Source organism: Pristiophorus japonicus, chromosome 9 (genome assembly GCF_044704955.1).
Source record: "Pristiophorus japonicus isolate sPriJap1 chromosome 9, sPriJap1.hap1, whole genome shotgun sequence".
NCBI classification, from domain to species: Eukaryota; Metazoa; Chordata; class Chondrichthyes; family Pristiophoridae; genus Pristiophorus; species Pristiophorus japonicus.
This window is the reverse complement of record NC_091985.1, coordinates 155645513-155671028: the sequence shown is the minus strand read 5'-3', so window position 1 is coordinate 155671028 and position 25516 is coordinate 155645513. Positions and strand designations below refer to the sequence as shown.

At 46.5% G+C, this 25516-nt stretch overlaps 1 protein-coding gene across 1 annotated transcript in view; it reads left to right on the top strand.

Moving 5' to 3' along the window:
* Window positions 1-25516, top strand: part of LOC139273941 (interphotoreceptor matrix proteoglycan 1) — a 128995-nt gene that overhangs the window by 8573 nt on the left and 94906 nt on the right. The window contains exons 3-7 of the mRNA XM_070891014.1: window positions 16214-16380; window positions 17425-17508; window positions 21632-21781; window positions 23618-23776; window positions 24964-25022. Of these exons, the coding sequence (XP_070747115.1) occupies window positions 16214-16380; window positions 17425-17508; window positions 21632-21781; window positions 23618-23776; window positions 24964-25022 (619 nt within the window). The remainder of the gene's footprint in view (window positions 1-16213; window positions 16381-17424; window positions 17509-21631; window positions 21782-23617; window positions 23777-24963; window positions 25023-25516) is intronic.

Here is a 25516-nt window from a genome sequence, read left to right as displayed (position 1 = left end):
TTCCCCACTTCCCCACCCCTCCCCCAACACAAATTCACATTTTCTTCTAAACCCAGTGATTCATGGTGTGGCACAGCCCCACAGGTGCCAGTGGCCTCCAGTATGTTATCCCAAGAGACCGTTCTGAATGAGGCCCATCGTAGCTCGCCCTTATCCTACACTCAACTGATTTCTCCACACAAGGCTGGGGATCTTGGGTTTGTGCAACAGTGTAAAATGGGTGATCGCAAATCGGCAACCCACCCAATCCCTCCCAAATTTCATTCCCGTCGGAGTCGATGGGAGAGGTGTAAAAGGGGCTGCCAATTCACTATCACCCGTTTCACACTGCCGAGCAAGCTCAAGATCTACCCTACGGATTTCCAGCAATTCTCAGGGATACCATCATCATCATCGGCAGTCCCTCGGAATCGAGGAAGACTTGCTTCCACTCTTAGCATGAGTCCTTTGGTGACTGAAACAGTCCAAAATGAGAGCCACAGTCCCTGTCACAGGTGGGACAGATAGTCATTGAGAGTAAGGGAGGGTGGGACTGGTTTGCCGCACGCTCTTTCCACTGATTGACTAGCTGTCATTAGTGCACCATTGAGGCAAAAGCTCATACAATGTACTGAGAAACTGGGAAGTCAGGAAGTCTGGATTACGGGGTTATGGGGAACGGGCAGGGAAGAGTACCTGAGTCCATGATCGGATCAGCCATGATCGTATTAAATGGCGGAGCAGGCTTGAGGGGCCATATGGCCAACTCCTGCTCCTATTTCTTATGTTCCTATGTAGACAGATGGAGCCTCTGAAAGCCTGATTAGGTTAGGCTGCTATCTGAAATCCAAAACTCGGCTGCTCGTGTCCTAACTTGCACCAAGTCCTATTCACCCATCATCATCATAGGCAGCCCCTCAGAGTCGAGGATAACTAGCTTCCACTCTAAAAGTGAGTTCTCAGGTGACTGAGGAGTCCAATGCGGGACCTACAGTCTCTGTCACAGGTGGGGCAGAGAGTGGTTGAAGGAAAGGGTGGTCAGATAGACTGGGTTGACGCACGGTCCTTCCGCTGTCTGCGCTTGGTTTCTGATTGTTCTCGGCGATGGGAGTCGAGGTGCTCAGCACCCTCCTGGATGCTCTTCCTCCACTTTGGGTGGTCGTGGACCAGGGATTCCCAGGAGTCGGTGGGGGTGTTACACTTCGTCAAGGAGGCTTTGAGGGTGTCCTTGAATTATTTCCTCTGCTCATTTGGGGCTCGCTTGCCGAGTAGAGCGCTTGCTTTGGGAGTCTCGTGTCAGGCATGCGGACGATGTGGCCCTCCCAACGGAGCTGGTCGAGTGTGGTCAGCGCTTCGATGCTGGGGATGTTGGCCTGAGTGAGAACACTGACGTTGGTGCATCTATCCTTCCAATGCATTCGCAGGATCTTGCGGAAGTAGTGCTGGTGGTACTTCTCCAGTACTTTGAGATGTCTGCTGTATATAGTCTCTGAGCCATATAGGAGGGTGGGCATCACTATAGCCCTGTAGACCATGAGCTTGGTGCCGGATTTGAGGTCCTGGTCTTCAAACACTCTCTTCCTTAGGCGACCGAAGGCTGTGCTGGTACACTGGAGGCGGTGTTGGATCTCGTCGTTGATGTCTGGTCTTGCTGACAGTAGGCTCCCGAGGTATGGAAAATGGTCCACGTTATCCAAGGCCTCGTCGTGGATTTTGATAATTGCAGGGGGGGTGTACTGTGTGGCGGGGGTAGGTTGGTGGAGGACCTTTGTCTTCCGGATGTTTAGTGTAAGGCGCATGCTCTCGTACGCCTCGATGAAGGTGTTGATGATGGCTTAGAGTTCGTCTTCCGAGTGTGCGCTGACACAAGCGTCGTCTGCGTACTGTGGTTCAATGACAGAGGATGGGACGAACTTGAATCTGGCCTGGAGGCGACAGAGGTTGAACAGATTCCCATCTGTTCCATAGTTTAGTTTCACTCCATCGGGGAGCTTGTTGAGTGTGAGGTGGAGCATTGCAGTGAGAAGGATCGAGAAGAGCTTTGGCGCAATGACGCAGCCTTGCTTGACCCCGGGTCTGTGGTGGATCCATTGGTCAGGATGATGGCTTGCATGTCATCGTGGACAGACAGAGGATGGTGACAAACTTTTGAGGGCAGCCGAAACAGAGGAGGACGTTCCATAGTCCCTCACGGTTGACAGTGTCAAAGGCCTTTGTGAGGTCAATGAAGGCCATGTACAAGGGTTGGTGCTGTTCCCTGCATTTCTCTTGCAGTTGTCGCGCGGTGAAGATCATATCCATTGTATCCCTTAGTGGATGGAATCGGCATTGCGACTCTGGGAGGAGCTCTTCAGCCACAGGGATAAGGCGACTGAGGAGGATTCTTACAATGATTTTTCCTGTGGCCGACAGCAGGGAGATTCCTCCGTAGTTACCGCAGTCGGACTTGTCCCTTTTTTTGAAGATGGTCACGATTACGGCGTCCGCTGACCTACATTGGCTTCCGATTTCAAAATTCTCATCCTTATTTTCAAATCCCTCCATGGCCTCACCGCTCCCTATCTTTGTAATCTCCTCCAGCCCCACAAGCTCCTGAGATGTCTGCGCTCCTCTAATTCTGCCTTCTTGAGCATCCGTCATTATAGTCACTTATCCATTAGTGGCCATGCCTTCTGTTGCCTAGGTCCCTAGCTCTGGAACTCCCTGCCTAAACTGCTCTGCCTCCTATCTCCCTTTCTTCCTTCAAGAGGCTCCTTAAAACCTACCTCTTTGACCAAGCTTTTGACCACCTGTACTAATTTCTACTTATGCGGCTCGGTGTCAAAATTTTGTCTGATAATACTCCTGTGAAGCACCTCAGAATGTTTCACGACATTAAAGGCACTATATAAATACTTGTTGTTGTTGAATGATTGGGTGGGTAAATACACCACTCGGTGTGGTACTGAAACATACTGACCGTAAAGGTCTCAGGTTTGATCCCTGGCATTGCTGGGAACTGAACATGATTGCTGTTCCATAGGTTCACCTTACTGAGAAATGCAGTGGCTTATGGGGCCAGGTCTCACCAAGTGTTTCCTCGGTCCCTCTACAGAGAGATCGAAGAAGTACACATGCAAAAGACCCCATGGTCATGCTGACATACAATTAGATACAAGGCAGAATGATGCAATTCTTTTTTAATTGGGCATCACGGGCAAGATCGGCATTTATTGCCCATTCCTAGTTGGCCTTTAGAAGATGGTGGTGGACCTACTTCTTGAACCACTGCAGTCCATGTGGTGAAGGTACTCCCACAGCACTGTCAGGTAGAGACTTCCAGGATTTTGACCCAGTAATGATGAAGGAAAGGCAACATATATCTGAAACATATGCACTTGTGCGTATGCTCACAGGTTTGTGGAGCTGCTGCATTGTGAGTGGCTTAGCCAGTCACGTGATGTTCACAAGACTCAATAAAACCCCAGCCAGTTGGGTCGAGGTCATCCACAATGAGGTACACAGTTGTGAGTGTAGTGTGATTGTTAAACCTTTGTTAATAAACCAACTAGTTTTTAATAGCAAGGTGTTGCTATGAATTCTTAAGCAAAGAACCCACAAAGCAAATACATTACAATATCCAAGTCAGGATGGCGTGTAACTTGGAGGGGAGCTTGGAGGTAGTGGTGTTCCCAGGCATCTTCTACCCTTGTCCCTCTAGGTGGTAGAGGTCGTGGGTTGGAAGATAGTCCCACAAAAGGCCATCTACACCACTGAATCCGTGTAGGTGCCGATGTCACACCCAGACATGCAATAACACAAACGAAGAAAATAACCAAACAATTGACAAAGCACTCAAATGGTTAAAAACATCCAAAAGGCTGAAAAGCTACATCCAGGTCAGAGAGCAGAATGAAAGCATTGTTGCAGTGCAGTAAGTTACCCATTTCCCACTCCACTGCTCTCCTCATTCCTGTAGGCTGTTATGAACAAACAGCACAAAGCAATTTCAAATACTCTGAACCCTTCACTTCCTGCAGGGATAAGGAATCTGCTTCATGTGTTCTGTGCTTCAGAATTCATAGCAACACATTGCTATTAAGAACTAGTTGGTTTATGAGCAAAGGTTTAACAATCACACTACACATTACCAGTTCATCCAGCAGACTCACAACCACCTGCCTCATCGTGGATCCCCTGAACCCAACTGGCTGGGGTTTTATTGAGTCTTGTGAACATCACGTGACTGGCTAAGCCACTCCCAACTCAACTGCTCTACAACTATTTTCGTTGCACCTGTAAATCAAATTTGAATCAAGTGCCCCCTGATTAAAGTGGCTGGGGGGGGCACCAAAACCGACACATTAAACAAATTAACTTTTAACAATAATGGTTCAAATTAACATTTGGTTGCCGGGGGTGATGCTGCACTCCAGTCCCTCCGATGCCCATCTCTCACGGAAGGCCATGGATCAATAGCTCTACAAACCTGTGAGAATGCTCACGGGTGCATACATTACACCATTACATTTGAAACAACTGCAAAGCCAGGCATGAAATGAAGAATCCCAGTTCAGCTGACTGAACCACAAATAGGGTTTGCTCATTTGAGGACGATTAAAAATAGAAACTTGGAAGTGAGACAACTATTTCCTCTGCCACTGAACTGAAGGATGCTTAAACAATTTGGATTGATTTAGAAAGGATTTGCAAACTGAATTGAACTGAAACCATTCTCTAAGACCTTAGAGTCTAGCTAGATAGCTTTAGAACAATCACTGCCATTTAATTCTAGGAGTAGTGCGAAGCTAACAGTGTATCAATATACAAGTGCACTTTATAGCCGTGGCTCAGTGGGTAGCCCTCTTGCCTCCAGGTCAGAAGGTTGTGGGTTCAAGTCCCAGTCCAGAGTCTTGAGCCCATAATCTAGGCTGATGCTCCAGTGCCGTGCTGAGTGTTGCTATCGGAGGTGCTGTCTTTCAGATAAGATGTTTGTCCTCTCAAGTGGATGTAAAAGATCCCGTAGCGTTATTCGAAGAAGAGCAGGGGAGCTCTCCCAGTGTCCTGACCAACATTCATCCCACAACCAACGTCACTAATGTTATATTCATAATAAGGGATGAAACTGAGTACTGTGTACAATGAGCAAGTGTGATCCTTTATTGCAATTCCAGAGTGCAGGTACCTCGTGGGTGGCCTGCTTATATACCGTGCTCCCAAGGGATGTTGGGATCCCTTGGGACTACAACAGGTAGGCCCTCTGGTGGTAATGTAATACAGATGGCAAGTGGTTAAATACATAACAACTAAAAAAACACATTATCTGATCATTATCACACTGTTGTTTGTGGGAGCTTGCTGTGCGCAAATTGGCTGCTGTGTTTCCCACATTACAACAGTGACTACACTCCAAAATGTACTTCATTGGTTGTAACATCCTGGCTTTGCGACATCCTGAGGTTGTGAAAGGGGCTATATTTGATACCTAATAATTGAATCGAGGAAAATCATTTTAGGGTGGGGAGCGAGTTATTGAGTCAGTCAGCTTTGTATAAGTGCAATAGACCCTCGAGATGAGATAAAATAGAAATACAAAATGTGAACCCTGAAAAAGAAGTCAAACTGAGAAAGCAATTACAAGCAAAAACCGGAACTGGACTTACTAGGTGGCATAAATTGCAATAATGTGTTGCTCCTATTTCAAAGCACTCTTGTACGCGATAAGACATCCTTGCTTTCTTGAGATGGCCGCAGTGATATAAATCAATGGATCTTAGTGTTAAATTAAAATGTTTATTTTTTTGTCATGCTGTCATTATCACTCTGTTATTTTATTAATAAGATGGTACCAGCTGGTCATTGCTAGCCAGTTGCTTTCTTATAGGATTAGACGTTAATTAATCATTTTTACTTTGGCATTTACTGACAATGCCTAAGGAGCCTTTAAACCAACATAAAGTCTTCCACAGATAGGAGAGACAAGTCTTTATTTTATTAGTTCCTGCAATGTGGGCATCGCTGGCAAGGCCAGTATTTATTGCCCATCCCTAATTGCCCTTGAGAAGGTGGTGGTGAGCCGCCTTCTTGAACCGCTGCAGTCCGTATGGTCAAGGTACTTCCACAGTGCTGTTAGGGAGAGAGTTCCAGGATTTTACCCAGCGACGATGAAGGAATGGCCAATATATTTCCAAGTCAGGATGGTGTGTGACTTGGAGGGGAACGTGGAGGTGGTGGTGTTCCCATGTGCCTGCTGCCCTTGTCCTACTAGGTGGCAGAGGTCACGGGTTTGGGAGGTGCTGCCGAAGAAGCCTTGGCGAGTTGCTGCAGTGCATCTTGTAGACGGTACACACTGCAGCCACGGTGCGCCGGTGGTGGAGGGAGTGAAGGTTCCAGTAGTTCAACCAGTTTGTTGGAACACTAAAGTGAAAGAAATACTACCTATAATTAATATCGAAGGACAAATGAAAGTAGTGATTGATGTGTATTTAAGAATAATTATCCTTCAATACGACTGGAACTCATGCATTTGAGCTTGAAAAAGAGCGTAGAATCATAGAACCATAGAAATTTACAGCACGGAAGGGGGCCATTTCGGCCCATCGTGTCCGCGCCGGCCGACCAAGAGCTATCCAGCCTAATCCCACTTTCCAGCTCTGGGTCCATAGTCCTGTAGGTTACGGCACTTCAAGTGTGCATCCAAGTATTTTTAAAATGTGGTGAGGGTTTCTGCCTCTACCATCCTTTCAAGCAGTGAGTCCCAGACCCCCACCACCCTCTGGGTGAAGAAATTTCGCCTCAAATCCCCTCTAAACCATCTACCAATTGCTTTAAAGAGTAATTACCTCTGAGCAGAGAGGGCTAAGAAGGGATAGCAAGTGCACAGCATGTTCCTGACCTACTATAAGGCCGGGAGCAGCCACAGGCAGCTAATCTGCCGAGCATCTGAACCGAACATTAGCGTCAGCAATGGACGTAATTGCTACAGCTCCCAAGGAATAACGAGGCTAAGCGCACTTGTAAGTACCTCACAATGTGGCAGTTAGTAAAGGATTAAGAACTAGTTATAAGCAAAACATTATCTCCAGGACATTCCTTAACATACAGTGTCATTAGTTTATTAGTGTTAGTAAATGGGTCGCAGTGTTTCTTAGAGAAAGTCCGACTGGACTTTATCATGGAATTGTATTTTTATTTTCAGTTACTTCCTCTTTAAGGACTATAGAACAGAGCAGTGCCTGTCAGAGTGTCTGTATCAATGGGGTCACCCAGGCTGAAACTGCCTCTGGGAGTCCAGGGATGGGGGGATTATCCTATCAAGTGAGATTGAGTAGACTAGGCCGATATTCTCTAGCGTTTAGAAGAATAGGAGATGATCTCATTGAAACATACAGAATTCTTACAGGGCTTGACAGGGTAGATGTAGGGAGGATGTTGCCCCTGGCTGGGGAGTCTAGAACCAGGGGTTCACAGTCTCAGAATAAGGGGTCAGACATTTAGGACTGAGATGAGGAGAAACTTTTTCACTCAGAGGGTGGTGAATTTTTGGAATTCTCTACCCCAGAGGGCTGTGGAGGCTCAGTCTTTGAGTATGTTCAAGACAGAGATCAATAATTTTTTGAATATTAAGGGAATCAAGGGCTATGGGGATAGTGCAGGCAAGTGGAGTTGAGGTAGAAGATCAGCCATGATCTTATGGAATGCTGCAGTAGGCTCGAGGGACCGAATGGCCGACTCCTGCTCCTAATTCTTCTGTTCTTCTGTTATGCCCCCTTTCCCTTCCTTGTGCGTAAGTCAAACTAATACTTAGGCCCCGACATTTACTGGGAGATGGGGAGGGAGCAGGGGCATCTATCAGCGGCCGGGAAACCTGGACATACCGGGAAGGCGAAGGCCCTGCCAAATTTAATGGCAGGACCTCATTAGAATTCTTTAATTTCTTACCTGCCTGGCAGCGAGCCAGATTGAGAGGCTGCCAGGCAGGAAGGAGTGCGGTACGAGGCAGCAGCCGGAGACCACTGGGACGGCCACCGGCAATGGAGATCATCAGGGTTGTGGGAGGCGGGGGGGGAGCTGTCTCGGAGCATGACAGAGAGGAGCAAGAGATCACAGTGGAGGGGAGATAGAATGTGGGGGGTGTGATTGCGGGGGGAGGAGAGATTACTCTCCTGTTTGTTCTTTGTCGTATTTTTTTAATGCGTTCCCGAGATGTGGGCATCGCTGGCACGGCCGGCATTTATTGCCCATCTCTAATTGCCGTTGAGAAGGTGGTGAAACGCCGCCTTCAACCGCTGCAGTCCATGTGGTGAAGGTACTCCCAAAGTGCTGTTGGGTAAGAAGCTCCAGGATTTTGATCCAGTGACGATGAAGGAACGGCCGATATATTTCCAAGTCAGGATGGTGTGTGACTTGGAGGGGAAGTTGCAGGTGGTGGTGTTCCCATGCACCTGTTGCCCTTGTCCTTCTAGTTGGTCGAGGTCGCGGGTTTGGGAGGTGCTGCCGAAGAAGCCTTGGCGAGTTGCTGCAGTGCATCTTGTAGATGGTACAGGCTGCAGCCACGGTGCGCTGGTGGTGGAGGGAGTGAAGGTGATGGAAATGGTGGCAATCAAGCGGCCTGCTTTGGCCTGGATGGTGTCGAGCTTCTTGAGTGTTGTTGGAGCTTCACTCATCCAGGCAAGTGGAGAGTATTCCATCGCACTCCTGGCTTGTGCCTTGTAGATGGTGGAAAGGCTTTGGGGAATCAGGAGGTGAGACACTCGCCGCAGAATACCCAGCCTCTGACCTGCACCAGTAACCACAGTATTTATGTGGCTGGTCCAGTTAAGTTTCTGGTCAAAGGTAACCCCCAGGATGTTGATGGTGGGGGATTCAGTGATGGTAATGCCATTGAATGTCAAGGGACGGGAATTAAACTCTCGCTTGTTGGAGATAGTCATTGCCTGGCACTTGTGTGGCGTGAATGTTACTTGTCACTTATCAGTCCAAGCTTCAATGTCATCCAGTTCTTGCTGCATGCAGGCATGGACTGCTTCATTATCTGAGGAGTTGAGAATGGAACGGAACACTGTGCAGTCATCAACAAACATCCCCACTTCTCACCTTATGATGGAGGGAAGGTCATTGATGAAGCAGCTGAAGATGGTTGGGCCTAGGACACTGCCCTGAGGAACTCCTGCAGCGATGTCCTGGGGCTGTGATGATTGGCCTCCAACAACCACAACCATCTTCCTTTGTGCTAGGTATCACTCCAGCCAGTGGAGAGTTTTCCCCCTGATTTTCATTGACTCCAATTTTACTAGGGCTTCTTGATGCCATTCTCAGTCAAATGCTGTCTGAGCAGTTACTAAGTAACGGGGAGGGAGTGGGGGGACAAAAAGTAGTTGACTCGAAACGTGAACTCTGTTTCTCTCTCCATGGATACTGCCTGCCCTGCTGAGTATTTCCAGCCTTTAATGTTTATTTGTTTCAGAATTCCAACATCCACAGTACTTTGCTTCTAAACTCATTCCCGTGGAATGTATTTGCTTCATGGGTTCTTTGCTTAAGAATTCATAGCAACATATTGCTATTAAGAATGAGTTGGTTTATTAGCAAAGGTTTAACAATCACACTACACATAACCAGTTCATCCACCAGGCTCACAACCACCTGCCTCATCGTGGATCCTCCGAATACAACTAGCTGGGGTTTTATTGAGCCTTGTGAACATCACATGACTGGCTCAGCCACTCTTAGCTCAACAGCTCTGCAACTATTTTTGTGAAAACTCTAAATCAAGTGCCCCCCTTAAAAAGGACACTAACATCGACAAATTAAACCAATTAAACTTTTTACATTATGGGATCAAATTAAAATTTGGTTGCCGGGGGTGATGATGCACTCCAGTCCCTCCAATGCCCACCTCTCGCGGAAGGCCGCGAGTGTACCGGTGGACACCGCGTGCTCCATCTCCAGGGACACCCTGGCTCGGATGTAACCGCGGAAGAGAGGCAGGCAGTCGGGCTGAATGACCCCCTCGACCGCCCGCTGCCTGGACCGGCTGATGTCCCTCTTGGCCATGCCCAGGAGCAGTCCTACGAGGAGGCCTTCCGACCTGTTTGCTCCCCTCCGCACAGGGTGCCCAAAGATCAGGAGTGTGGGACTGAAGTGCAACCAGAATTTGAGGAACAGCCCCTTTAAATAATGGAACATGGGGCTGCAACCTCGCACATTCAATAAAAACATGGAACATGTACTCCTCCAGACTGCAGAAATTACAGGCGGCCTGGCAGTCCGTGAACTGACATAAAAACTTATTGCACAGGACTGCTCCGTGCAACACCCTCCAGGCCAAGTCCCCAATACATAGAGGGAGGACTCCCGCGTAGAGAGCACTCCATTGGGGACACTCGCCTCCTCCGGACAGCAAAATGGTGCGTCATTCAACAGCTCTACCACTATATTTGTACAAACTATAATCAAGTGCCCCCTGATTAAAGGGGAGGGTCTCACTCCAGAAACTTTCATTCAAGTGCTCCCTTGTTTTATTTTTTGTTTTTTGGGGTTTTTTTTGAGGGCACCAAAGACACAAATTAATGATTCAACATAAAGGGAACCTTTGTCAAACAAAATCAAATTAAAATTCTGTTCCCTGTTGAAATGATGCACTCCAGTCCCTCCGGTGCCCACCTCTCGTGGAAGGCCGCGAGCATACTGGTGGACACCGCGTGCTCCATCTCCAGGGACACCCTGGCTCGGATGTAACCGCGGACGAGAGGCAGGCAGTCAGGCTGAACGACCCCCTCGACCACCCGCTGCCTGGACCGGCTGATGGCCCCCTTAGCCGTGTCCAGGAGCAGTCCTACGAGGAGGCCCTCGGACCTACCCGCTCCCCTCCGCACAGGGTGCCCAAAGATCAGGAGTGTGGGACTGAAGTGCAGCAGAATTTGAGGAGCAGCCCCTTCAAATATTGGAAGAGGGGCTGCAACCTCGTACATTCAGTGTACACATGGAACACGGACTCCTCGAGACCGCAGAAATTTCAGGCGGCCTGGGAGTCCGTGAACCGACTTAAAAACCGATTGCATGGGACTGCTCTGTGCACCACCCTCCAGGCCAAGTCCCCAATAAATAAAGGGAGGACTCCCGCATAGAGAGCACTCCATTGGGGACACCTGTCTTCTCCGGACGACAAGATGGTGTCAACAGCTCCACTAACCTGTGAGCATCCTCACAGACGCATACATTACAGCTGGCTATCTTGGCTTTTCTTGACAAACCTTGCTTCTTAAATGTGTTTCTTTCCCAACAGTAATAAGGATTTCACGGGAGTGCTGCTTCTGTCACGGTTCCACATTCAGTGTTGCTTGGTATCGCCCGCAGAATTGCACAGTTGTTAGCTTTAAGCAAGATTGGATCATCTCAGAACAGCTTACTCCTTTCCGATAGGAAAGGCAGACGATTGCACTGAATGCTCAATTACCATTCCGTGATTATCAATTTTATTGCAAAAACAAAGTACATCCATTAAAATCCACGCCCCATTAAGGCCAGTTGGAATTGATCCCAGGAGGACACCACCTGAACACTAGCATTAAGCTGGCAAAAAGGCACATGCTTGCTCAAATCACTTCTTCCAGCTCCAACAAAATGCTAGGTGCGACTATGTCCCCTTCATTGGTATCAATGGGGAACATTGTCCAATCTGCAAAGTTTGTGTATAAACATCTGAAACACCAATGTTACATTCCTCTGTGCATTAATTTTAACAAAAGAAGTTGCATTCATATAGCGCCTTTCACGATCTCAGGACGTTCTAAAGCACTTTACAGCCAATGGAGTACATTTTGGAACATAGTCACTGTTGTAATGTGGGAATCGCGGCAGCCAATTTGCACACAGCAAGCTCCCACAAACAGCAATGTGATAATGACCAGATAATCTGTTTTTTTTATTGATGTGGGTTGAGAGATAAATATTGGTCAGGAGACCGGGGAGAACACCCCTGATATAGGCCCAAAGTGTCAGCACTGAGAGGATGTAGGGAAGCAAGCAGAGTGGGGAGCCCAGTACCAGGGGAGAGGAGCAGGTCCTGAAGTAAGATGTACAAATCAGTGATCAAACAGCCTCTTGTATCTGAATGAATGTCGGGTCGTCCTTGTCTTGTGTGGTGAGGTCACTTCTGGTCAGACGCCACCGATCTTTTACGTCCACCTGAGAGAGCAGGCAGGACCTCGGTTTCATGTTTCACCTGAAAGACGGCACCTCCGAAAGTGCAGCACTCCCACTGTCGGCCTAGATTTATGTGCTCAAGTCTCTAGAGTGGGACTTGAACCCACAACCTTCTGACTCAGAGGCGAGAATGCTACCCACTGAGCCACAACAGACAGGCGTTTACCCGTTTATTGTGGGGTGCACAGAGAAGCATGTAGTACAAGTGTGTCACGCGATTGTATGTGAACTTCGCTTATCAGAAATGCTACCTCAGCAAGTGCTATAGCACAGACTAGTATTGATCCCGCTAAAGAAAGAAAGACTTGGATTTATATAGCACCTTTCATGACCATCGGATGTCCCAAAGTGCTTTACAGCCAATGAAGTACTTTTGGAGTGTAGTCACTGTTGTAATATGGGAATTTGTGCACAGCAAACTCCCACAAACAGCAATGTGATAATGACCAGATAATTTGTTTTTGTTATGTTGATTGAGGGATAAATATTGGCCCAGGACACCTGGTATAACTCCCCTGCTCTTCTTCTAAGTAGTGCCATGGGATCTTTTACATCCACTTGAGAGCAGACAGGGCCTCGGTTTAACATTTCATCCGAAAGACAGCAGCTCCGACAGTGCAGCACTCCCTCAGCACTGTCCTGGAGTGTCAGCCTAGATTTTTGTGCTCATGTCTCTGGAGTGGGACTTGAACCCACAACCTTCTGACTCAGATGCGAGAGTGCTACCCACTGAGCTACAGCTGACAAATGACACAGAAAAAGGCAACTGGACTGATCCCCAGTGTAAAGGGGACCGGCGACAAACAAAAATGATCTTTATAGTCTGAGGAAAGTGGTTAAAAGGCCTCTCACCTAAGGATAGAAATGGTATAGCTAAGGTAAACCCACAATGTTACTTCAAGATATGGCTAAGGACAACAATGGAAATGAATGAAAAGTACATTCAAAAAGATATCAGGAAAAACAATTTCACTCAAAGAGTGCTGAATATCTGAATCACCGAGGGCAGCCTCGACTTTGTGACAATCTTTTGACTCAGCGGCAAGACTGTTAACACTCATCATCATCATAGGCAGTCCCTCAGAATCGAGGAAGACTTGCTTCCACGCTAAAAATGAGTCCTTAGGTGGCTGAACAGTCCAATACGAGAGCCACAGTCTCTAACACAGGTGGGACAGATAGTCGTTGAGGGAAAGGGTGGGTGGGACTGGTTTGCCGCACGCTCTTTCCGCTGCCTGTGCTTGATTTCTGCATGCTCTCGGCGACGAGACTCGAGGTGCTCAGTGCCCTCCCAGATGCACTTCCTCCACTTAAGGCGGTCTTTGGCCAGGAACTCCCAGGTGTCGGTGGGGATGTTGCACTTTATCAGAGAGGCTTTGAGGGTGTCCTTGTAACGTTTCCTCTGCCCACCTTTGGCTCGCTTGCCGTCTTTTTCCTCCTTCTGTTAACACTGAGCCACAGATGGCCCATGGAGCTTTAGGTGTGTTATTTATCTGCTCTTCAAGAAATAATTGCACTTCGGCAAGCTACACACCTAGATCCCTATAAACCTGGGCTTCTCTACTTCTCCTTCAACCTTTATAAGCTCCTGAAACCCTTTTTTGAGCCTCCATTAATCTCCCCACAAAGGGTTGGCTCCATTCTTCCTCTATGAATTGTGTTAAAGGTACTCCATCAATACCGGTTATTGTTCGTGTCTCAGCCTTCTCATCTTAGATCAAAGCTTTTTATTAACATATATAATTAAGTCCTTTACTCATAGAGCTTTCCAAAAAGATTGTGTTGTATATGCAGATTATGGATAGACTCTCTGTGCAGTCACTGTGTGGTTGCATAAGATGGAGACTTGTTTACCTGATGTACTATAAATAAGGTTTACACTGTGTGTATACATGCTGGCACCACTAGAGGGTGCAACTGGTGGAGACCGGGGGTTTCCTCCCCTGGTGGCAGGGCCCAGTATAAAAGGCTGCCCACCATGCTTGTGCCTCACTCTGGAGTTACGAGTAAAGGACCAAGATCACTACAGTTTGAGTACAACACATTGCCTCGTGGAGTCATTCATAAGTACATCACAGACATAATAAATTGTATTTTTAATGATGGATAGATTGCACCTTTGAGGTGTTTATTTTTTTTTTAATTGACAGCACGTTGGCCGCTTGTGATAGAAAGAGTCATGTTTCCAGTGATTGGAGGGTTTAGGATGAGGGGACACAGATATGAGATTAAATGAGAGAGATTTAGGGCAGAGAGCAGAAGAATCCTTTTTACACTGAGGGGTGTGAGGCTGTGGAATGCATTACAGGAATGAGTGATTAAGGCAGATCATGTCAAAGTTTAAGAATAAGTTTGACAGGCGGTTTAAGTAAAGGAGGATAAAGGATATGGGAACAGGGCAGGTTCATGGGATTAGGACCACTGCTCATGTGGGGCATCAACACCGAGACAGACTGGTTGGGCTGAATGACCTGTTTATGTGTTGTCATTTCTATATATTGTTATTATCACATGATCTTGCAGTTGTGTTTTTAGTTTTTAGTTTCAACAGGTCAGCCTGTGTTGCTCATAGTGTAGGAAGCCTGTCCTTGTATTTAGAGGTTCATACATAGTCACCCATGACCTGGTGAACCAGAGTCGCTGAAGTGTCGAGAACAAGGGGGCATAGCTATAAGATTAAACGTAAGAGATGTTTAAGTCTTTTGGAGCCTTCGACAACCACCAGGATCAAATTTGCCAAAAACAAGTGCACGCATGCCTGGGATAGCCACATAAAACTCAACTCACTGCCATGTCACGGTTAGCATTTAATGAGGATGGGTCAAAGGCAAAGTCAGGTCAAACTGGACATCACTAACAGTATCGGTGAGAAAGAAAGAAAGGAAAGACTTGCATTTATATAGCGCCTTTCACGGCCACCGGACATCCCAAAGCAATTAAAGCCAATGAAATGCTTCTTGAAGTATAGTCACTGTTGTAATATGGGAAACACGGCAGCCAATTTGTGCACAGCAAGCTCCCACACATAGCAATGTGATAATGACCAGATAATCAATTTTTAGTGATGTTGATTGAGGGATAAATATTGCCCAGGACACCAGGGATAACTCCCCTAACACTTGTTTGAAATAGGGTCATGGGATCTTTTACGTCCGCCTGAGAGAGCAGATGTTTAATTGGTTTAATGTCTAATCCATAACACAGCACCTCCGACAGTGCAGCACTCCCTCAGTACTGCACTGGAGTGTCAGCGTAGATATATGTGCTCAAGTTCCTGGAGTAGGACTTGTACGCACAACCTTCTGACTCAGAGGTGAGAGTGCTATCCACTGAGCCACAGCTGACGATTTCAGTGGAGTCAGGACGTCAGAAAGACATATTTCATCAAAAAACTTTGTTACAATTATATAATGCATTATACAGGGCCCTGGTGAGACCACACCTGGAGTATTGTGTACAGTTTTGGTCTCGTTACCTAAGGAAGGATATACTTGCCTTTGAGGGAGTGCAATGAAGGTTCACCAGACTGATTCCTGGGATGGGGGGGATTGTTCTATGTGGAGAGATTGAGTTGATGAGGCCTATATTCTCTAGAGTTTAGAAGAAATGAGAGGTGATCTCATTGAAACATACAGAATTCTTACAGGGTTTGACAGGGTAGATGTAGGGAGGATGTTTCCTCTGGCTGGCATGTCTAGAACCAGGGGTCACAGTCTCAGAATAAGGGGTCAGCCATTTAGGACTGAGATGAGGAGAAATGTCTTCACTCAGAGGGTGGTGAATCTTTGGAATTCTCTACACCAGAGAGTTCAGTCTTTCAGTATATTCAAGACAGAGATCGATAGATTTTTGGATGTTAAGGGAATCAAGGGATATGGAGACAGTGCAGGAAAGTGAAGTTGAGGTAGAAGATCAGCCATGATCTCATTGAATGGCGGAGCAGGCTCGAGGGGCCGAATGGCCAACTCCTGTTCCTAATTCTTATGTTCTTATGTTCTATGTACAATGGATATTGTGCTATTTGTGCTGACGGATTGTCCTTGCTCAGTTTGTCAGGAAGCAGTCTGGGAAGCATATCGGATTTTCTTGGACAGAATTCCAGGGAATGAAGAATACCAGCAATGGGTCAACATTTGTCAGCGAGAGACTAAATATCTCTTCCAGATTGGGCAGAACTTCAGTCAGTCCCAGGAACATCTAATCATGGTACAGAGGGTAAGGAATGGATTTACTTCAGAAAGAATTTTAAACATGTTTTATCGCCACTTATCCACATTAGTTATAACTTGAGATTTAATATACTCAAACCAACTTTGTTCCGACATTTAAATATTAAGCTGCTATGAAATGCAGACAAATTAAACGTAAGAATTTGAACTGCTTTGTAGATTCTTTCCATTTCATTCCTACATTTCCTTCAAAGATTAGACGGTGGTGATCATTTTCCTTTCATTTACAGAGACTGGGTATACAAGGTGGTGATCTTCAACTAAGGTAATCAGTACAGCTTGCATTGTTCCGAACACCTATGTACTCGGCCTGCTGTTAGTGAAAAGTCGTCAAACATATCACATCATCATACAAAACGGCATTATTCAACTGATGTGACAGCACACATTAAAATTGACAACTTTCTATAAATATTAATGGCCCAGACTTTGCAGTTGTAATGACGGCAAAACTGTCAGCATTCGCCATCATTACCCCGTGAAACTGACAGCAACCTTCGGCCTCCGCACGTAATGATAACAACTTTCATTTATACCGCGCCTTTAATGTAGTAAAATGTCCCAAGGCGCTTCACAACAGTGTTACAGACAAACAGATAAATTTGACACCGAGCCACAGAAGAAATTAAGGCAGATGACCAAAAGCTTGTTTAAAGAGATAGGTCTTATAGGAGGAAAGAGGTGTAGAGAGGTTTAGGGAGGGAGTTCCACAGCTTAGGGCTCAAGCAGCTGAAGGCATGGCCACCGATGGTTGAGCAGTTATAATGAGGGATGTTCAAGAGGTCAGAATTTGAAGAGCGCAGACATCTTGTGGGGTTGTGAGGCTGAAAAAGATTATAGAGATAGGGAGGGGAGAGGCCATGGAGTGATTTGTAAACAAGGATTAGAATTTTGAAATCGAGTCATTGTTTAACTAGGAGCCAATGTAGGTCAGCGACCAAAGGGGTGATGGGTAATCAGGACTTGGTGCGAGTTAGGACATGGGTTGTGTTAAACACGCTACTGATTTAACATGCGCAGTTAAACGCAGAATCCAGAGGTTGCTGTCAGTGATTCCCTGCTCCTCCACAGCGAGCTGAAGTCCTCGCAGATGGAAATCTCAGAAACCACTTGGGTTGGAGTGAACTTCCACTTGTGACGCTCTATTCTTGCTGCAAAAAAAACCCCAAAGTTAAACTTCATTCAATGAGCTTTTAGCCTCACACTAAGTCATAATTACTAATAATCAACCTCTCTAGCCCTGAAAAACTGATTTTATATTTGTGGAATATCAATTTTCTCTATTATGATACAAATTCGCATAGACTTTTAAAATAATAAAAAAAACATTTGATGTTTGTTTATGCTATTTCCGCCTCTACCTTAATCCCATGTGCATGTTCCAATCTTCATTTCGCTCGCTGTAAAATGATTAAAAAGTGAAGGATAATCGGTGCTTTTTATGTCCTGGTTTGCTGTATGTGAGAATTCTTCAATGTGATTGGCTGCTTAGCCTGCTTGATAACCACTGTTGTTGGGCACCAGAGACCCCCTATACATGGCGCCAGAATGAAATTAACAGTCGGGAAAGGTGAAATTCACGCCACAGAAATCACTAGATCTTTGTGGGCAGCTTTCTTTGAGGTCAGTGGCGAGTGCCATCACTTCACCGCTGACCATAAAATCCGGGCCAATATGTTCTGACTGAGTAATCATGATGGGTATGTAAATCCCTGATTGGGGCGGAACAGATAATATCACACCGCAGGCAGACTGAATTGATTATATTTGTATTGCTTATATATGTGGTCCACATTTCATCCCTTGAAACTAAATAGAGACTACAATGACAGATTTCTAACATGTGCCTCCTTTTCTGTTTACCGAGAAAGTATTCCAGTGGATAATGAGCCTAGTGAGACCTCTACACTAACCACAGGTACTATTTCACCTCGGCTTTTGATACTTAATTGTTGGCATGTGGACTAGAGAGCATGAGAAGATAGGTAAAAGCAGCAAACAGCTATCCAGCTTGCCCATAGTTTAGATTTTATCGATAGTCCATTATCCTACTTCACTCACAGTCTAGGCTTTGACCCGTGCCCCACCCATACTTGAACTGGCGAGTGGGAGGTGTGAGAAAGAGACTGGGAGGTGTATGAGAGAGACTGGGGAGGTGTGAGAGAGACTGGGGAGGTGTATGAGAGAGACTGAGGGTGTATTAGAGAGACTGGGGAGGTGTATGAGAGAGACTGGGGGGGGCGGTGTGAGAGAGACTGGGGAGGTGTATGAGAGAGACTGGGGAGGTGTGAGAGAGACTGGGGAGGTGTATGAGAGAGACTGAGGGTGTATTAGAGAGACTGGGGAGGTGGTATGACAGAGACTGGGGGTGTATGAGAGAGAATTGGGAGGTGTATGAGAGAGACTGGGGAGGTGTATGAGAGAGAGTTGAGAGGTGTATGAGAGAGAGTTCGGAGGTGTATGAGAGAGACTGGGGGTGTGAGAGAGACTGGGGGGGTGTGTGAGAGAGACTGGGGAGGTGTATGAGAGAGACTGGGGAGGTGTATGAGAGGGACTGGGGAGGTGTATGAGAGAGACTGGGGGTGTATGAGAGAGACTGGGGAGGTGTATGAGAGAGACTGGGGAGGTGTATTAGAGAGAGTTGGAAGGTGTATGATAGAGATTGGGGGGGGGGTGAGAGAGATTGGGGGGGGGTGGTGGTGTGAGAGAGACTGGGGAGATGTATGAGAGAGACTGGGGAGGTGTATGAGAGAGACTGGGGAGGTGTATTAGAGAGAGTTGGAAGGTGTATGATAGAGATTGGGGGGGGTGTGAGAGAGACTGGGGGTGGGGTGGTGTGAGAGAGACTGGGGAGATGTATGAGAGAGACTGGGGAGGTGTATGAGACTGGGGAGGTGTATGAATGCCAATTAGAGGAATATGAGACTTTTGGTGGGAATTGCATCAGAGATATTTGAGAAGTATATGAACTTGCCAATAGCGGGTATTGGGAGATTTATGAGAATGACTTGGGAGCTATAGGAACATGTCAATAGGTGGTGTATGAGAGAGATTTGGATGACTGTCTCTTTGTTATTAATTTCTGCCATTGAATGCCAGCCCACCATGTCAGAGCTCAGATTGGCAACGGATCATGTGTGGAATTGCGGCCATGAATTCATGACCAATACTCTGCAGTGGAACAAGATGTGTGCCAGCGAGCCGCCTCACCTCATCGTTTGAAGATTGAGGTTTGTCTGGCCTGTACTTTCTGGGTTTTCCCAGATGGTACTGATATTAAGCAAATCACTGAGTACTTTTGAAAGGGGAGGCCCAACTGACAGGAAGGCAGAAATATCGACAGGGATTCCTCATTAGCTTGCAACACTATAGTCCGAGCAGCACCTGCTGACTGGAGATAGATTTCGGTGTGTGTAGTTCAACAGATTACAGAAGAGAAGAAAGTAGAGATAAGAATTTTACAAATATATAGGCTGTAGGCTGTGAGAACCAATCGGATCAATTGGAAAGCTGTCAGAACTGATCAATCAGAGGTTACATTTTTCCAATGTTGGTTGCACATATATTTAAGAGAAAAGTTCCGATGAGCTTTTGGTTTTAGAGAGACGCAGTGTTTAATATCCACCCCACGAGGAGGTTGTAATACAGATTTTGAAAACGTTTTATTTTTTTCAAAGCAAGTTTCTGTTGTTAGCTAGCTTTTATTGGCAGGCAGCTACAAAATAGTCCATAATGATCTGTCCTGGTGAGGCAGTCTGCATTATGGTTCAGCGAAGAAATGACAGAATCTTCAATAGCATCAGTCAGGTTTGGGTCTTGGGGCTCCAGTCTTTGACCTTCATGTTAAACAACAGGCACTTCACTGCTAGTGCCATCAGGCATTGTCACAATACAGCATTTCTTACAACATTAGAGTACCTTGCTAATGATCTAACTTTCACAGGGTTTTATTTTTTCAGCGATCCCTGCTCTCCCATTGTCGACAACTGCATCAATACCTAATGTCGTGATCTCAAACGAGATTGTGAATGAAACTAAAATTCCGGTTAAGGTAAGACCAGTCAAATTCGAGATTATCAATCACAGCACTGGACATTTTACTAAAAATTGTCATGAACCAGATTTGAGCAATAGTTATTGAATTAGTGCAATATTAATCAGCTATGGATGAGCCAGAATTTTGAAATTTATAAAACTCGAAGATGAAGCCAAGACAATAATGTTAATACACGCAATTATACCAAGCAGCAGTGTTTCAATCCATACGTTAGCTTGTTAGAGTTTCAGAATAAAATCATTCTTTTTCATTGATTTATATAGACAGCCTCGCGTTCTAATCAGATCAGTTGGAAAGTCGGACTGTAGGCTGTGAGAACCAATCAGATCAATTGGAAAGCTGTCAGAACTGATCAATCAGAGGTTAAATTTTTCCAATGTTTGTTGCACATATATTTAAGAGAAAAGTTACGATGGGCTTTTGGTTTTAGAGAGACGCAATGTTTAATATCCACCCCACTAGGAGGTTGTAATACAGATTTTGAAAACGTTTTATTTTTTTCAAAGCAAGTTTCTGGGCTATACACAGCCATTGTCTTACGTGAAGGCTTATTTTCCTCAAGACTAGTTGCAGGTTGCAGCCACTTTGTTTAGGATCTGCAGGCTAAACTCCTAGTTTGAATGTGTTAACATTTGTTACTTGACCGATCCTATAACTGCATTTGCAGAATTGTAACTATTGCAGAGTATGCACTATAAGACAGACAGTGAATTTTTTGTCGGGCGCTAATACAGGTTGAACCTCCCTTATCCAGAACCCTCGGGACCTGGCCTGTTCCAGATAAGGCATTTTTCTGGATGAGGGGTGGTCACGTTAAATTAGACGGTACAGGTACTGAGCAAGGGGATATCGGGGCTGGCTGGCTTGGGGCTGGGAGAGCGGCAGAGAGATCATGGGGGCGCGGGCGTGGTGGATCACGGAGTCAGGCCAGCGATTGCGGGAGTCGGCAGTGAGGACGGACATCAATTTGTTCAATTTGTTCATATCGGAGTTTTGCGCATGCGCCACCCGGTGGCCAGGAATGGTTCTGGACGAGGGGTGGTTCTGGATAAGGGAGTTCTGGATAAGAGAGGTTCAACCTGTATAGTCACCACATTAGCTGTCGTTGTGTATTAGGAGTTTGCCTTTTGAATAATACAGTCTTGTGTGATGGAGCGTAACATTTCTATCCGTGTTGTAGGATCTGCATGTAACCAACATCATCCCAGAACAGCCCACAGAACAAGTGGTGGAGTTCAGCGTTAAACTCACCAACCAAAATTACAGCATGGAATTGACTGACCCTAACTCACTCGAGTACCAGGAACTTACCCGGAAGTTTGAGATTCAGGCAAGTGTCATATAGATAGATATAAAATAAACCGTTTGCTCTTCCACCCAGCAGCAATTGGAAATTCTGCTCCAGCTGCCAAAGTGCCCTTTATCCTCACTGATTTCTGAACAGACTCATTTGTCTTTATCTGGGAGTGACTATATCCCACCCTCCATTTTAAAACTTAGTGAAGGGAGAATAGCTTCCATTTACATAGTAGTACATAGAATGTACAGCACAGAAACAGGCCACAGTGTCAGTGGCTCAGTAGGTAGCACCCTCACCTCTGAGTCAGAAGGTTGTGGGTTCAAGTCCCACTCCAGGGAGTTAAGCACATAAATCTAGGCTGACACTCTAGTGCAGTGCTGAGGGAGTGCTGCACTGTTGGAGGTGCCGTCTTTCGGATGAGACGTTAAACTGTGGCCCAGTCTGTCCTCTCAGGTGGCCGTAAAAGATCCCATGGCACTATTTCACATGGCTCTGGGTGGAGTGGAGTGTAAAAAGTTGTTTATACATGGGTATTGCAGTTGTGGGGGGCAGATTGGTTGGGCTGGGTGCTCTTTACCTCTAGGCCATTGTTCATTGTTCATAGGTTTATATGTAACCTTCAGGGCTGCTGACCGAGGGCTGTGTGGCTCTTTGTTGGCTGGTGCGGACTCGATGGGCTGAAAAGGCCTCCTCCTGCGCTGTAGATTTCTATGTTTCTAAGAGCAGGGGAGTTATCCCCTGTGTCCTGGGCCAATATTTATCCCTCAATCAACATAACAAAAACAGATAATCTGGTCATTATCACATTGCTCTTTGTGGGAGCTTGCTGTGTTTCCTGCATTACAACAGTGACTACACTCCAAAAGTACTTCATTGGCTGTAAAGCACTTGAAGATGTCCGGTGGTCATGAAAGGTGCTATATAAATGCAAGTCTTTCTTTCTTTTCATTCAGCCCAACTGTTCTGTGCGGGTGTTTATGCTCCACGAGCCTCCTCCCACCCGACTTAATCTAACGCTGTTACCCTATCCTTCTATTCCTTTATCCCTCATGTATGTAGCTAGCTTCCGTTTAAATGCATTTATGCTATTCGCCTCAAGCACTCCCTGTGGGAGTGAGTTCCACATTCTCACCACTCTTTGGGTAAAGACACCTCTTCATATGAAAAGCATTTTACCCTTACACAGCCAGAATATGCAGAACTCAGAAGACTTGTGTGGGGACATAGACATGTTGGGCAGATTGGCCTGTTTCTGTGCTATAAATACTATGTAACCATTACGTTCGTCAGAAGGACAAATATAAAGCTTCCTGACAACACCCTCGCTCCAAGCACTGGCATCTGCTAGACTACGTCATCGTCTGAGCGAGGGACCGCAAAGATATGCGCATCACCCGCGCCATGACAGGAGCCGACGACTGCTGGACGGACCACCGCCTAATCCGCTCTGTCATCTCCATCAACATTGCCCCAAAGCAGCAGCAGCAACAGAAATAATGCCGCAGGAAAATCAACTCTGGTGCACTCAAAGATCCTACTAAGAAAGCCCTATTCAGCCAGCACCTCGCTACCAATCCAATGACTCCCAGTGACACAGAGTGTCCACAGTACCTGGTCAACCCTCAAGGCCTCCATAATCAACACCTGTGAAGAGACGCTCGGTCACTCCACCAGGAAACACCAAGACTGGTTCAATGATAATGACCAGGAGACCCAGGAGCTAATATGCCGTAAGCGCAAGGCGTTCTTGGTCTGGAAGCAGCAACACAACTAGAGGGCAAGAAAGCAGCTCTACAGACATCTGAAGACCGAGGTCTAACATAAAACCCACGACCTAAACAACCATCCTCCGTCATCGAACTACAGTACGCTGATGACGCCTGGATCTGCGCACACTCGGAGGGCGAACTCCAAGCCATCGTCAATACCTTCACCGAGGTGTACGAGAGCATGGGCCTTACGCTAAACATCTGTAAGACACAGATCCTCTACCAACCTGCCCCCACTACACAGCACTACCCCTCGGTGATCAAAATCGATGATGAGGCCTTGGACAAATTGGACCATTTTCCATACCTTGGGAGCCTACTGTCAACAAGGGCAGACATCAGAGACGAGGTCCAACACCATCTTCAGTGTGCCAGTGCAGCCTTCGGTCACCTGAGGAGGAGAGTGTTTGAAGATCAGGACCTCAAACCTGGCACCAAGTTCGTGGTGATACCCGCCCTCCTATATGGCTCAGAGACATGGACCATGTACAACAGGCACCTCAAAACACTGGAGAAGTACCACCAATGCTGCCTCCGCAAGATGCTGCAAATCCATTGGCAGGATAGGTGCACCAACGTCAGTGCTCTCGCTCAGGCCAATATCCCCAGCATCAAAGCACTGACCAGGCTCGTTCAGCTCCGCTGGACGGGCCACATCTTCCGCATGCCCGACACGAAACTCCCAAAACAAGTGCTCTACTCGGTACTCCTACACGGCAAACGAACCCCAGGTGGACAGAGGAAACGCTTCAAGGACACTCTCAAAGCCTCCCCGATAAAGTGCAACATTCCCACCGACACCTGGGAATCCCTGACCCAAGACCGCTCAAAGTGGAGGAAAAGCATCCGACAAGGCGTTGAACACCTCGAGTCTCTTCACCGAGAGCAAGCTGAAGCCAAGCGTCGACAGTGGAAGGAGCGCGCAGCAACCTAGGCCCCCCCACTCACCTGTCCCTCCAATCACCGTCTGCCCCACTTGTGACAGAGACTGTGGTTCTTGTATCGGACTCCTCAGACACCTGCAAACTCATTTCTGGTGTGGAAGCAAGTCATCCTCGACTCCGAGGGACTGCCTATGATGATGACTATGTAACTGTAATACTACACGTCGGTGGCTCTGGGACAGTGTTTCATCCTGTTTCAACTTTGATAGTTTGCTCTCTACTGGAATGAGGCACAATGATCTGTTTGCTATGAACCTTCCATCCCACTCACACCAATTCATGTTAACTCTACCTCCTTCAGTCCTTACGACTTTATATGAAACGCACTGTAATACTGTCACAAACTGACTCCGTGCTATGAACTGGGTACAATCCACAAGTTGCAGAATACTGCAAAATAGCACAGCGGGCGTCAATACTAAACATTAAACGTGCTGTGTTGCTTCTCCAGTTATCTCATGGTGCAAATGTATGTCTCAAACTATTATTTCCTTTCCAGATGCAGAATTTGTTTGAAATCCTCCCAGGATTCAAAGGAATTTGGGTGCTAGGGTTCAGGTAGGTAAACAACTCTTTGTACTTGGTAGCAGTGAATGTGTTACATGATCAGTGTAGAGCCTCACTACATGTAACTGTCTTCCAAAATAAACACGGCCCTGTTAGTTTGAAATACTCGATATATCTCAATGTCATTGCTCATAAAAGCTCAGTCCAAGGACAGCTGTATCCTGGACCTCCCCGGTGAGCGGTCAGTGTGGGATGAGTGGAGGTGGTCTTAATGAGGGATCCAGCAGACATGACAACACACACTTAACTGTCCCTATTTTGGATATTATTGTCTTACTGAACTGGATCCAGGATGATTCCAATTTCCTCTCACTTCCACCCAAAGGGGACTCTGCAGACCATTACAGATCCCCTCCAACCTGTGAAGAGTCCTCACAGGCTCCAAACTATCAATGCTGAAATGTCCTCTTTAAATTCACCATCGTATGCCCCCTTCCTTCTCCCTACGTCCCCACCAATTACACAATCTGCTATTAACTCATGCT